Source organism: Carcharhinus amblyrhynchos, chromosome 10, assembly GCF_965287045.1.
Source record: "Carcharhinus amblyrhynchos chromosome 10, sCarAmb.v2.hapA, whole genome shotgun sequence".
Lineage (NCBI taxonomy): Eukaryota > Metazoa > Chordata > Chondrichthyes > Carcharhiniformes > Carcharhinidae > Carcharhinus > Carcharhinus amblyrhynchos.
The window spans coordinates 97,791,716-97,805,880 of record NC_137333.1 but is presented as its reverse complement, the minus strand read 5'-3'; the positions used below and the strand labels follow the sequence as shown (position 1 = coordinate 97,805,880).

General features: G+C 43.8%; 1 protein-coding gene across 2 annotated transcripts in view; it reads right to left on the bottom strand.

The window, feature by feature from the left end:
* Window positions 1-2,202, bottom strand: part of LOC145349206 (CD99 antigen-like) — a 67,660-nt gene extending 65,458 nt beyond the window's left edge. Inside the window, exon 1 of one of the 2 annotated variants that reach the window (XM_080197659.1) lies at window positions 1,913-2,202. In XM_080197659.1, the coding sequence (XP_080053785.1) occupies window positions 1,913-1,973 (61 nt within the window). In that variant the 5' untranslated portion in view covers window positions 1,974-2,202. The remainder of the gene's footprint in view (window positions 1-1,912) is intronic. The other variant, XM_080197660.1, reaches the window with a different exon arrangement.
* Window positions 2,203-14,165: the final 11,963 nt, after the last annotated feature.

The following is a 14,165-nucleotide window of genomic DNA, read 5'->3' as shown; positions in this document are numbered from 1 at the left end:
ATTAGTATTAGGTAAATAAACCGAGGGTTGATATGCAAAATTAAGTACATCTTTTTTGGAATGGGGTACATGTGTTTTGAGTGGCTCTCGGGTGTTTTTTTTTTAAAATAGATCCCACTGATCAAATAATTTTACCACCTAATTTCTGTAACATTATATTAATTTTTTTCATTAAGTGTACAAAGCAATACTCCAAAACTCAGTTAATAATCCCACCTATTACTAATCTCCCACTTATTGAAAAGCAAATGGGAACTACATGTATCATCTTGTGCTAAAATGGCAATGGCTTCAGCACAAAGAGTAAGTCACATAAACGTGAGTGAACTATTAGAGTTTTCACTGACATGAATATTTCAGTTACCAAATTTTAAATATCTATCTCACCTCTTAAACTGTTACAATGAGAGGATGTGTTTGCTGGATTATTAACGTAAACCTCTGGATTATCAATCCAGTTCCATAACATCAAATCGCACCCCCTCGCTAAAGGGTTTGTCTTTGATAAAGGTCTATTTTGTCACACAAATCTGCATTCAAATATAGAATCCTCAGAACTCCTACAGTGCAGTAGGAGATCATTCAGACCATCAAGTCTGCACCGACTCTCAGACACAGCATCCCACCCAGGCCTTTTCCCCATAACCCCATGTCTTTACCCCACTATTCTTCCAATCCACACAATCCTGGGACACAAAGGGGCAATTTAGCATGGCCTATCCGCCTAACCTGCACATCTTTGGATGGCGGGAGGAAACTGGGGCACGTGGAAGAAACCCACCCAGACACGGGAAAAATATACAAGCCCAAGCTTCAAGAAGTTATTACATGATGATCCAAACAGATGCTGCAAAGCAGAAGATCTTGTGGCACGTCAAAGCGAGTGTGCATTTAACAGCGGTTTCAGAACAAAATGGTTCAGCAGTGACATTTAGCTTATGTAAAAAAAAACTGACACAGCACTTTGGGAGTAATCTACGCAGTCACTTTCTCCGAAAGTTCCCATCGCATTACCGATGGGAAACGCATATCAATCTCACCAGCAACATTCAAGAACGTGTGGGCAAATGAATAGGGATTAGAAATGGCCGCATCCACATGCTTTGTTTCAATGAAAAAAATTAGTAACCAGTGTTGGAAATCAAGGTGGGTTTGAACAGAGTAGAATCTTGGCTCTGGGTGGGGAGGAGAAGTGAGAGAAGCAAAGATGCATTGTTTCAAATAAAAGGGTGTTGGCACTACCTCTGAACAATAGGCATGAGTTCTATGGGACAAATACCTCCCCTCTTTCTGGATTATAACTGCCCACTGCTCTGCACAATTTCCTAAATGAAACCAACTCTTGCCAGGGCAGGGAGGGGGAGATCCACCGTACAGACTCCCCAGAAAATAAAACTGAAATGGCAACACACACACACACACACACATACTGACCTAGTTTCAACAAGTAATGGAAGGAAACAACAAACATGGTTTGAATTATAGCTTGTTAACACAAGTCCTGTGGATCTCAGTGTATTTCGCTTATTTGGGGTGTATTAAAAAAATAATAATCAGTCTGCACAGTGGTTGGTGAAGAATTGAGGGTGGAAGAAATAAAATATAACATCAGATTAAACATAAAAGGGAAAAGGACACAAAATAAAGTGAAGGTTTAGGAGAGAGGGAGGGTGCACTGAGATTTATTTTGTTGATCAAATTCCCCCAGGGGAAGGAAAAAAATTCAAGAAGTTAAAGAAACGTAAAAACTCTCTAGAACTTCAAGAAATGTAAAAGTTCTCAAGAAGTTAACTTAAATAATGAAAGTTTTCAACTTATAAGCTGTCAAGAACTTTAAGAAAGGTAACATATATGTATGTAACTTCACATAAAACATATACACACGAGCAGGGAGGAAGAGAATAGATCTTACCTTTTGTTCCAACAAAGACAAACGCCAACCCGATGAGGAGAATAGTCCTTGAAGACAACATGGTTTCCCCAGTTTGTTTTCGAAGTTTCCCTCTCAGGTGAATAGAAAGTTGCAGCTGAACACTTTTGTTCTTCTAAAGTCACCTGCGCCGCTCCTCGGCCACAGAAAACTCCTGAAGAATTTTATTTCTTATGCAAAAACAGCTATTAATAGACGAGGCTCCCGGATGCTCCGATTCAAATACGAGTGAATTTGTTCTGAACAGCTCCACCCGGGAAAAAGGAGTGAGTGAGTGAGTCACACCTACCTGTCAATCCCTCTGATTGACAGCCCCCTGCTCCAATGGGAGACTGCCCAGCCCTGGCGGTGTGGCCAATCATTGGAAGGGGTCGGGCTTAGATCCCACCAGAGGGCGGGGTTACAAGCTTTATTTTTGCTTTGTGAGCCCCACCTTGATTTTTTAAAAAGTTTTAAAGTTTATTAGTGTCACAAGTAGGTTTACATTAACACTGCAGTGAAGTGACTGTGAAAATCCCCTAGTCGCCACACTCCAGCGCCTGTTCGGGTACAGGGAGGGAGAATTTAGCGCGGCCAATGCGCCTAACCAGCAAGTCTTTCGGAGTGTGGGAGGAAACCGGAGCACCCAGAGGAAACCCACGCTGACACAGGGAGAATGTGCGGACTTCACACATAGTGACCCAAGTTAGGAATCGAACATGGGGTCTTTCGGGTCGAACCAAGCAAACAAACTTAAATTACATTCGGGCAAAGCAAAAAGGGGGCAGCTCCCCAAAAGGAGGGGGAACGGCCCGAACGGAAACAAAAAGTGCAAAGGAAACTTAAGACATGTCAAATCAAAATGTGATTGTCGGGGTGTATAACGCACCTCAGCCCCTGCGGTGCCCAACGGGCACGGAAGGCATCGACTGTGCCCACAGACACTGCATGCTCCCTCTCCAGGGACACCCGGCCATGAACGTAGCCGCGGTACAGGGGCAGACAGTCGGGACGGACGGCCCCCCTGATCGCCCGCTGCCTGGACCTGTTGATGGCGCGTGGAATTGAACATAGGTCCCTAGTGCTGTGGGACAGCAGTGCTAACCACTGTGCCACTCTGATCTGCCGCCCCAGGCTCAGGCAGACTTGATGGCTGAATGGCCTCCTGCACTGTTGGGATTCTATGATTTAATTCTATGACTAGAAATATCTTGCTACTTATTTGCCATTAAATACAACAATGAATGTTTTTTGTGTCACATAGCATGTGTGATGCTTTTCATGCCATATTATAATCATTGAATCATAGAGTTCCTACACTGCAGAAAGAGATCATTTGACCCATTGAGTCTGCACTGACTCTCCACAAGAGCATCTTACCCAAGCTTTCTAACCTGCCTGTAATCTCACACATTTACCGTGGCTAACTCATCTAACCTACACATCTTGGGACGCGAAGGGACAACTTAGCAAGGCCAAACCACCTGACCTGCATATCTTTGGACATGCATCTTGAAACATTCTATGTGCTATAAAATCATCGCAGTAATCTTCTTCTGAGAAGCTAATGCTAATTGTACATTGCAGGCTGCGATGTAGCAATAATGTCAGTAGGCTGCTGAGCCAATGACACAGGATAATAATATGGGGAGGATGGTGGCAACGTACAAGGGTTCAAATCCCATCATTGGCAGCAAGTATATTTAAATCTTGTCTCAATAATGGTGACCATAAAACAATTGTTGACTGTTGCAAAAACCCATCTCATTCAGGGAAGGAAATCTGCCATCTTTATACAGTCTAGCTGTTATTTGATTTGATTTGATTTATTATTGTCACATGTATTACATAGAGTGAAAAATCGTTCCTTGCACGCTATTGAAACAAAGCATACTGTTTATAGAGAAGGAAAGGAGAGAATGCAGAATGTAATGTTATAATCATAGCTAGAATGTAGAGAGAGATCAACTTAATGCAAGGTAGGTCCACTCAAAAGTCTGATGACAGCAGGGAAGAAACTGTTCTTGAATCGATTGGTACGTGACCTCAGACTTTTACATCTGGAGGGTGGAAGAGAGAATGTCCAGGGTGTGTGGAGACCTTAGTTATGCTGGCTACTTTGCCAAGGCAGCAAGAAGTGTAGACAGAGTCAAAAGATAGGAGGTTCGTTTGCATGATGGATTGGGCTACATTCATAATCTTTTATAGTTCCTTGCAGTCTTGGGCAGTGCAGCAGCCATACTAAGCTGTGATGCAACCAGAAAGAATGCACTCTATGGTGCCCCTGTAAAAGTTGGTGAGAGTCGTAGCTGACATGCCAAATTTCCTTCGTCTTCCGAGAAAGTAGAGGTGTTGGTGGGTTTTGAGTGTTGGCAAGGGGGGGACCAGCACAGGTTGTTGGTGATCAGGACGCCTAAAAACTTGAAGCTCTCGACCCTTTCTACTTCATCCCCATTGATGTAGACAGGGGCATGTTCTCCACTACACTTCCTGAAGTCGATGATAATCTCCTTTGTTTTGTTGACTGAGGGAGAGATTGTTGTCACCGCTCCAGTTCACCAGATTTTCTATCTCATTCCTTTACTGTGCAGAGATGGATTCCCCCCACCCCACCTCTGGGAACAAATATCTAACCACTCAAAGAGCAGTACCTCACCTCATATTAAAGTGAGTGTGAAGTGGGACGATCTGCTCTTCACCAACTTTTCGTGGTTCAATCAAAATAACTCCCTGACGCTCACTCTAAAGTAACAAGTAACAATTTCTTTATCTAACCAACAGTGAACAAGCGAACTAAACTATTAGTAAATCGAATAAAACAAGATTCTAATGGAATGCTATTCAAATAAATATAATTCCCACTTATTAAGAAAAAGTGAATTTAGTCACTCTTGAACTTACAACTAGGCTTTATGTCTTCTGGAATATTCTGTGCCCCCTTCCTTTTATACCTATGATGACATATTAATATTCCCATAATATGATTGGTCCTTAGTTGCCAAAATATCAAATTCAAATTCAACAGATTCCTGGTATCTAAGTGTCTGATTCAAATTTGATTGGCTGAATTCAAAAAAATTCAGAAGTCTGTGTGTTGTCTTGGCAACCCTGCTGCCGATACAAATGTTTTGTTTTTGGATCCTCTATGCATTTGCAGTTTTTTTTTCTGCAAGCCCAGAAAAAGCACCACCCTTTAATAGACAATTTCACAAGCATCGATATTCCATTACTCTTCCCAGCTTTGCAACATCCTTATCCGTTCCGGCCTACATGTGACTCCAGACCCACAGTTGACTCTTTACTCCAAAATGGCCTAGTAAGCCACTCAGTCCACAGCAACGAGGGATGGTGGCTCTGCAAACAATGCCAATGTCTCCTCAAATAATATATTTATAAAAAATTTATTACTAATTAAACAAAGTCAACAAGAAAATAAATCTTGCTAGTGAAACTGCATTGCAGTTACATGCCCATATGATAACTTGAACCATGCATGCCTGATCCAGTCAGGTTGTGTGACATCACTCAGCTGGTGAGAATAAGGGTTTTGGGCTGTTCCCTCACATAGTTTCAGTCCTGGTGTTGCACGTCAGAGAGATGCTGAGCTGGCAAATCACTGGGTGGATTCTGGCTGGCCACACCATATCGAGAACTACTGGCAAAGAGGTAAAGGGAAGTAGTGGGGAAGCAGGAATTCTGAATTACATCTTGTCTAACCATTCTTTCTGGTCAACCAAAAAAACTAAATCGAATTAACGAAGGGACAAATTAAAACGGGCAGCTCCCGAAAGGAGAGGAACTGCCTGAAACAAAGGACAAAGTGGAAAGGAGACTTAAAACATCAAGTTAAAATGTGATTAAAGAGGTCAATAATACATCCCAGTCCATGCGGTGCCCAGCGGAAGGCATTAATGGTACCCTTGGACATCTCATGCTCCCTCCCTCTGGAGTACTGTGTGCAGTTTTGGTCGTCGCACTTGCGCAAGGATATTTTGGCCTTGGAGGGAGTGCAGAGGAGGTTCACTGGGTTGATACCGGAGATGAGGGGGTTGAACTATGAAGAGAGGCTGAATAGACTGGGCTTGTACTCGTTGGAGTTTAGAAGGATGAGGGGGGATCTTATAGATCTTATATAAGATGATGAAGGGGATGGGTAGGATAGAGGTAGAGAGATTCTTCCCGCTCAGAAAGGGCAGCAGGACTAGAGGGCACAGCCTCAAGATAAGGGGAGAGCAGTTTAGAATGGAGTTGAGGAGGAAATTCTTCACTCAAAGGGTGGTGAATCTCTGGAATTCTCTGCCCGTTGAAGTGGTGGAGGCTGCCTCGCTAAATATATTTAAGACACGGGTAGATAGGTTTTTGGTAGGCAAGGGGATTAAGGGTTATGGGGAGAAAGTGGGAAAGTGGAACTGAGCCACTTCAGACCAGCCTTGATCTTATTGAATGGCGGGGCAGGCTTGAGGGGCTGGATGGCCTATTCCTGCTCCTATTTCTTATGTTCTTATGTTCTCTCCAGAGACACCCGACCACAAATACAACAGCGGTACAGGAGCAGATAGTCGGGTCGGACAACACCCCTCGGATGCCCGCTGCCTGGACCTGTTTATGGAAAGCTTTGTCAGGGCCAGGAGCAGGATCACGGGGAGGCCCTCCGCCTATCTTCTCCCACCACCTCCCCCTCCCCCCAACCCCACCTCGCATCAGGTGTCTGTAGACTTTTTTGTGTCACGTAGTATGTGCAATTCTTTTCATGCCACATTATAATCATAGAATCATAGAATCCCTACACTGCAGAAAGAGACCATTCGGCCCATTGAGTTTTGGAGCCATGAGATCATGTTGCAGCTGTACAAAACTCTGGTGCGGCGGCACTTGGAGTATTGTGTACAGTTCTGGTCGCCACATTATTGGAAGGATGAGGAAGCCTTGGAAGGGGTGCGGAGGAGATTTACCAGGATGTTGCCTGGTATGGTGGGAAGGCCTTATGAGGAAAGGCTGAGGGACTTGAGGCTGTCTTCATTAAAGAGAAGAAGGATAAGAGGTGACTTAATAGAGGCATTGAAGATGATCAGAGGATTACCGTGTTATACTGTAACTACCTTGCCATCTGTTCCTATCACTTTCCCGGGCCCTTTCCACTCTTTTTTGCCCTCTCTTTTATAGTGGACCCTATCCCCTTTCTTAAAGTGTACCCCCGATTGTCTTATGCGATAACTTAGGGCCCTTCTTATCCATTCTGAAACCTCAACTTTCTCCCTGCATGCGTAGCATTTAAGTGTGCAGAAAACATGGAGCTAATGCTTATCCCTTCTAGTGCCAGGGGAGCATCTGATAATACTGATGGCAATTTTGGATTCCTTCCATGTACCAGCTGGAATGGATTATAGCCCCCCACCACTTGTAATGAATTTTTACCGTGCACTGTCCATGCTAATGCAACTGGCAATTTACAGCCCAGTTGATTTATTATTGTCACATGTATTGACATACAGTGAAAAGTATTGTTTCTTGCGCATCATACGGACAAAGCATACCATTCACAGAGAAGGAAATGAGAGGGTGAAGAATGTAGTGTTACAGTCATAACTAGGGTGTAGAGAAATATCAACTTAATACAAGGTAAGTCCATTCAAAAGTCTGATGGCAGCAGGGAAGAAACTGTACTTGAATTGGTTGGTACGTGACTCAGACTTTTCTATCTCTTCCCTGAAGGAAGAAGGTGGAAGAGAGAATGTCTGGGGTGCATGGGGTCCTTAATTATGCTGGCTGCTTTGCCGAGGCAGCGGGATGTGTAGACAGAGTCAATGGATGGGAGGCTGGTTTGTGTGATGGGTTGGGCTACATTCACAATCTTTTGTAGTTCCTTGAGGTTTTGGGCAGGGCAGGAGCCATACCAAGCTGTGATACAACCCGAAAGAATGCTTTCTCTGGTGCATCTGTAAAAGTTGGTGAGAGTCGTAGATGACATATTGCATAAATAATAAATCAAATCAAATCAATATCAAATTTTTCTGACTAGAGATCTGTGACGAGATGCTCCACAAGGATCAGTGCTGGGGCCTCTATTGTTTGTAATATATATAAATGATTTGCAAGAAAATGTAGGTGGTCTGATTAGTAAATTTCCAGATGGTAAATAAATTGGGGGAGTAGCGGGTAGTGAGGAGGATTGTCAGGGGATACAGCAGGATATAAATCGGCTGGTGATCTGGGCTGAAAGGTGGCAGATGGAATTTAACCTGGACAAATGTGAGGTGATGCGATTTGGAAGGTCTGTTGCAGAAGGAAAGTGTACAGTAAATGATAGAGCCCTTAGAAATATTAGCATACAGAGGGATCTAGGTGTGCAAATCCACAGTTCCCTGAAGGTGGCAACTCAGATGGACAAGGTAGTCAAGAAGGTGTATGGCATGCTGGCCTTCATCAGCCTGGGTGTTGAGTATAAGAATTGGAAAATTATGTTGCAACTGTACAAGACTTTGGTTAGGCTGCATATGGAGTATTGTGTACAATTCTGGTGGTCATACGACCGGAAGGGTGTTGATGTATTGGAAAGGGTGCGGAAGAGTTTACCAGGATGTTGCTTGGTTTGGTGAATATAGACGATGAAGAGACGTTGAACAAACTTGGATTGTTTTCATTGGAGCATCGGAGGGTGAGGGGGGACCTGATAGAGTTTTTCAAGATTATGAGAGGCTTGGATACAGTGGATAGTCAGAGTCTTTTTCCCAAGGTCAAAGGGTCAATTACTTGGGGGCATAGGTTGAAAGTGAGAGGGGGAAAATTTAAAAGAGATGTAAGGGGCAAGTTTTTCACACAAAGGATAGCGAATGCCTGGAACGCGCTGCTGGAGGAGGTGGTTGAAGCAACTTTCAAGAGACATCTGGATAGATATATGAATATTTGATTTATTGATTTTTGATTTGATTTATTATTGTCCCATGCATTAGTATACAGTGAAAAGTACTGTTTCTTACATGCTATACAGACAAAGCATACTGTTCATAGAGAAGGAAAGGAGAGAGTGTAGAATGTAGTGTTACAGTCATAGCTAGGGTGTAGAGATAGATCAATTTAGTGCAAGTTAGGTCCACTCATAAGTCTGATGGCAGCAGGGAAGAAGCTGTTCTTGAATTGGTTGGTACGTGATCTCAGACTTTTGTATCTCTTTTCCAACAGAGGAAGGTGGAAAAGAGAATGTCCAGGGTGCGTGGGGTCCTTAATTATGCTGGTTGCTTTTCCGAGGCAGCGGGAAGTGTAGACAGAGTCAATGGATGGGAATAGAAATATATGGACCACGTAGAGGCAAGAAAATATTAGATTAGAGAGGCATCTATGTTGACACAGACTTTGTGGGCCTATTCCTGTCCAGTTCTTTGTTATTTGTTTTGAATACCTAATTTAGATAACGCCTTAATCTTCTCTATTCCTGGCACTACAAGCCTACCTATGCAACATGTTCTTGTAATTTACATCCTTTTGAACACTTGAAAACACATTGCATTAGTCATCATCTTAAAGGGAAAAGACAGATTAACCTTTCAAAAGATAATGTAAATTTAGTTATTACCTTTCACAATCTCAAGACATTCCAAGGCGATTTACAGCCAATTAAGTAAGGCGTTGGTTCTTGATGGTGCATGTGCCTCATAGTTATATCCACTTGGATAGTTGGTCGAAACCAACTGCATGAATAGTAGCTGCTGCTTAATGTCTGGCAAGATTCTAAACACATTGTTATATTGAACCCCACCCCTGTAATAATTGTTGTATCTCTGCATTGTTATCCTGAGTTTGACTGACTTTACACAGACCAAGGTTCAAACCTTTGATCTTACCAGTTTTTACAGCTCAATATCAGGTGCTACCTGTACAAATAAAACCATCAGGGCACCAGCCCTGACATAATACTTCAGCTTAACTGACTGCAATGGCAAGGGAATTGGTTGGGTGTGGTCTATGACCAGGCCTAATGTGATATCCTGCAGTCTGCTTGCCTGAAGAAAAGAAAGTGCAAGCTTTCAAGAAGGCTGTCAAGAAAGCCCTGAAGGAACCGCCAATGGAAAGTGGCAACAAGAGGAGAAGATCCAAGAAGGAGAGTTACTCCATCTACATCTACATCTACAAGTGATGAAGCAGGTTCACTCCGACACCAGCATCTCCTCCAAGGCCGTGAGCATCAGAGCTCATTTGTCAATAACACCTTTGAGCGCATCTCGAGTGAGGCTTCCCATCTGGCCCATTACAACGTACATCATCGGATCCTGGGAGATCCAACCCGCCATGCGCCTGCTGCCACCTGGGGAACTGGCCAAGCATGCTGTGTCGGAAAGGACAAAGGCAGTGGTCAGGTACACCAGCTCCAAGTAAAACTGTACAAGGCGCTGAAAAGAAAATACACTTTACAACATGTCCCAGAATCAAAGTTATCATCTTTGCTTTTATAAACAATCAAGGGTTCGATCTAACACTTGGCCGGAGCTCTACCCTCGCCTGCCATGGAATTGGAGTGGACGTGGGTCTGATAACAGAAATTTCCATTGCCTTCGGGTGGGAATTTCCAGTCTCGCCCAAGCAAGCCCATAAAATTTTGCCCTTTATGTTTCGGGGCTGAGATGATTGACCTCCAACAACTATAACCATCTTGCTTTATGCTTGGTATGACTCAAACCAGTCGAGACTCTTCCCTGCTTTCCATTGACTTCAGTTTTGCTAGGGTTCCTTGATGCCGCACATGGTCAAATGCTGCTTTGGTGTAACTCTCATCTCACCCTTTCTATTCAGCACTCTTGCCCTTTTTTGGACCAAGGTATTTTTTGGTATAATGCTGCGACCCACATTTATAATACACTTGAAACATTACTTCAAATATTACACTTCCAGACAGGTTCAAACCTGTGTGTGAAGACAACTGGTTTTAACAACAATGATGTTCGGAGATGACATTGAACCACAACACCATTGGGCTGAAGAGGGAAATGTATCAACCAGGATTCCCACTCCTTGAGTGATATCTACTGGAAATTGCTTTGATAAAGAGGTTCAGCGATAAATGGGTTGTGCACAGGGTTGCTACCCATCTCCCACTTTTGCCTCTTGTTGGTCCATTCTTTCTTAAATTGTATCTGAAATTAATATTAATTATTGCCATTTAATTTATTGTGAAATAATGTTCCGTACAAAGAGTTCATTATTCACGGTGGACAAAAAGTGGCTTTTCTTTAAAGCAAACCGTTTACAATTTCACCAGGAATACTAGCCCGAGGAAACTTCCGTGGACCTGTTTACAATATTGCTCCATATAAATGATCAGATTAGTTTCTGCTGTACGTTACAGTAACAACACAGGATAATTGGATCGTTTAACTAAGCCAGTGGGGGATTGACTTGGGCAGAGCAGTTCAGCCAGGCTATTTTTACAGTGCTATTACTGAAAATCAATCCCTCTGAATTCTTTCAGGTTACACCCCTTATTCATGATACACAACGCAAAAGGTTGGTGATGGATTGGAGGATAAGGTGTCAGATAGGATCAGCGTGCCAACTCATCAGGTCGAGATTTTTAAGTATTGACCTAAAGTTTATTTATCTGTGTCACAAAGCAGACTTACATTAACAGTGCAATGAAGTTACTGTGAAAATCCTCTAGTTGCCACATTCCGGTGCCCGTATAGGTACGCTGAGGGATAACTTCGCATGGTCAATGCACCTAACCAACACATCTTTCAGACTGTAGGAGGAAACCAGAGCACCCAAAAGAAATGCACACAGACACGGGGCGAACATGCGAACTCCATACAGACAGTGACCCAAGCCGGGAATCGAACCTGGGTCCTTGGTGCGAGCAGCAATGCGAACCATTTTGTGAATTACACTCCTTGAGCAGCACAACACCAATAAATTGCATTTATTTATTGTCTTTAATGAGAACCATCCAAAAGATATTCACATGTGCAGGACTGGGTCACTTCATGAGACATTGGGACAGATCACAGATTTGTGGAAGTGCAGAAGGAGGCCATTCAGCCCATCATGTCTGCATCAGCTCTCCAAATAAGTCATGGCTTACTGTCATTTCCCTGCTGATTCCTTGTACCCCTGTACATTGTTTCTATTTGAGCAATTATCTAATACCCTCTTGATTGCCTCAGTTGAATCTGCCATGACCACACTTCCAGGCAGTCCATTCCAGACCCCAATCACTCGCTGTGTGAATAAGTTTTGACCAAAAGAACAGCGTGGCAGCACAGTGGTTAACACTGCTGCCTCACAGTGCTGGGGACCCAGGTTCAATGCTGGCCTCACGTCACTATCTGTGTGGAGTTTGCACGTTCTCCCCATATCTGCGTCGGTTTCCTCTGGGTGCTCCGGTTTCCTCCCAGAGTCCAAAGATGTGCAGGTTAGGTTGATTGGCCATGGTAAATTGACCCTAGTGTCATGGGATTAGCAGGGTAAATGTGTGGGGTTACAGGAATAGGACCTGGGTGGGTTGGTGCAGACTCGATGGGCCAAATGGCCTCCTTCTGTACTGCAGGGATTCTTTGAAAAGCTTTGCTTAAGAGGTAGGTTTGAAGGAACAGGTTAAAGGAACAGAGAGAGGTCGATGAGAAAATGTTTCTGAAAGGAATAGCAGAACTTAAGACCTAGGCGACTGAAAATATGCCGCAGTGGAGCAGTTACAATTGGGTATGCAGAAGAGCTTCCAGTTGGAGATCTCAGAGAGTTGTAGGACTGAAGATAGGGACTAAACCATGGAGAGATTTGAATGTAAGAATGAGAATTTTAATACTGTCGGTCTTAAGTTTAAAAGTTTGTTTATTAGTCTCACAAACAGGTGTCACAATCGGCTTACATTAACACTGCAATGAAGTTACTGTGAAAATGCCCTAGTCGCCACACTCCAGCACCTGTTTGGGTACACTGAGGGAGAATTTAGCATGGCTAATGCACCAAACCAGTATGTTATTCGGACTGTGGGAGGAAACCGGAGCACCCGGAGGTAACCCACGCAGATACAGGGAGAACGCGCAGACTCAGCACAGACGGTGACCCAAGCAGGGAATCGAACCGGGGTCCCTGGCCCTGTGAGGCAGCAGTGCTAACCACTTCACAGCCAACAGAAGTCAGTGAGTACAGGGTGTGTTCGGTGAATGGGAATTGGCGTGAGTTAGGGTAACAGTGGCAGCATTTTGGAAGAGACCAAATTTAAGCAGAGGTTACATAAGTGGAGTCTGTCAAATGCCCTCCACTGTCTGTGCCAATATGTTTGCAGCTGCTGGAGTTTGCCAGCTCCACTAGCAGTTTTAGTAACGTCTATTCTGGGAAGTGGTTCCTCACTGATAAATTATTCCTAATTCTAGAACTGTCGAGGTCAACGCATTTCATGAAAAAATACAGCCAGCAAAGGAACGCAAGAGGAAGTGATGGAAACAATATCAGCAACATTGAAGAGGCATCTGGATGGGTACCTGAATAGGGAGGGGATAGAGAGATGGAGACCAAGTAAGGGCAGAAGATTTTTTTGTAGTTTTGTTAGGGCATCATGATCGGCACAGGCTTGGAGGGCTAAAGGGCAGGTTCCTGTGCTGTACTTTTCTTTGGTCTTTGTTTTAAGCAGGGGTCAAACCAGCAAATATTGAGAAGGAACAGACAAGTCTGACTGGTCTTGAGCTGAAACCCAGCTGAGGGCCAAGATTTTAATGCTGTTACACTAATAAGACTCAACAGGAGCAACATTGTAGGTAATCAGTGTGAACATCAATAATGGGCTCCATAGAATCCCTACAGTGCAAAAGGAGGCCATTCAGCCCATCCAGTCTACACCAACTCTCTGACAGAGCATCCCACTCAGGCCCTTTCCTGTAATCCCACATATTTACCCTGCTAATCCCCCTAACCTAAATACCTTTGGACACCAAGGGGCAATTTACCATAGTCAATCCACCCCACTGCACATCTTTGGACTGTGGGAGGAAACTGGAGCACCCACGCAGACATGGGGAGAACGTGCAAACTCCACACAGACAGCCACCCGAGGCTGGAATCGAACCCTGACCCCTGGCACCGTGAGGCAGCAGTGCTACCAGCTACGATGAAGCTCACTTCAAAGGTCTAGCAAGGAATGTTTTAGAAACCATTCTCATTTCAATTGACTGGATCACCAGTGCTAACATTGGGAAACGGCTCCTTTCCTAGTAAGTTTTTAACGATAACACGATAATGAACTATAGCACTATAATGCGGGAAATTGTGAGGA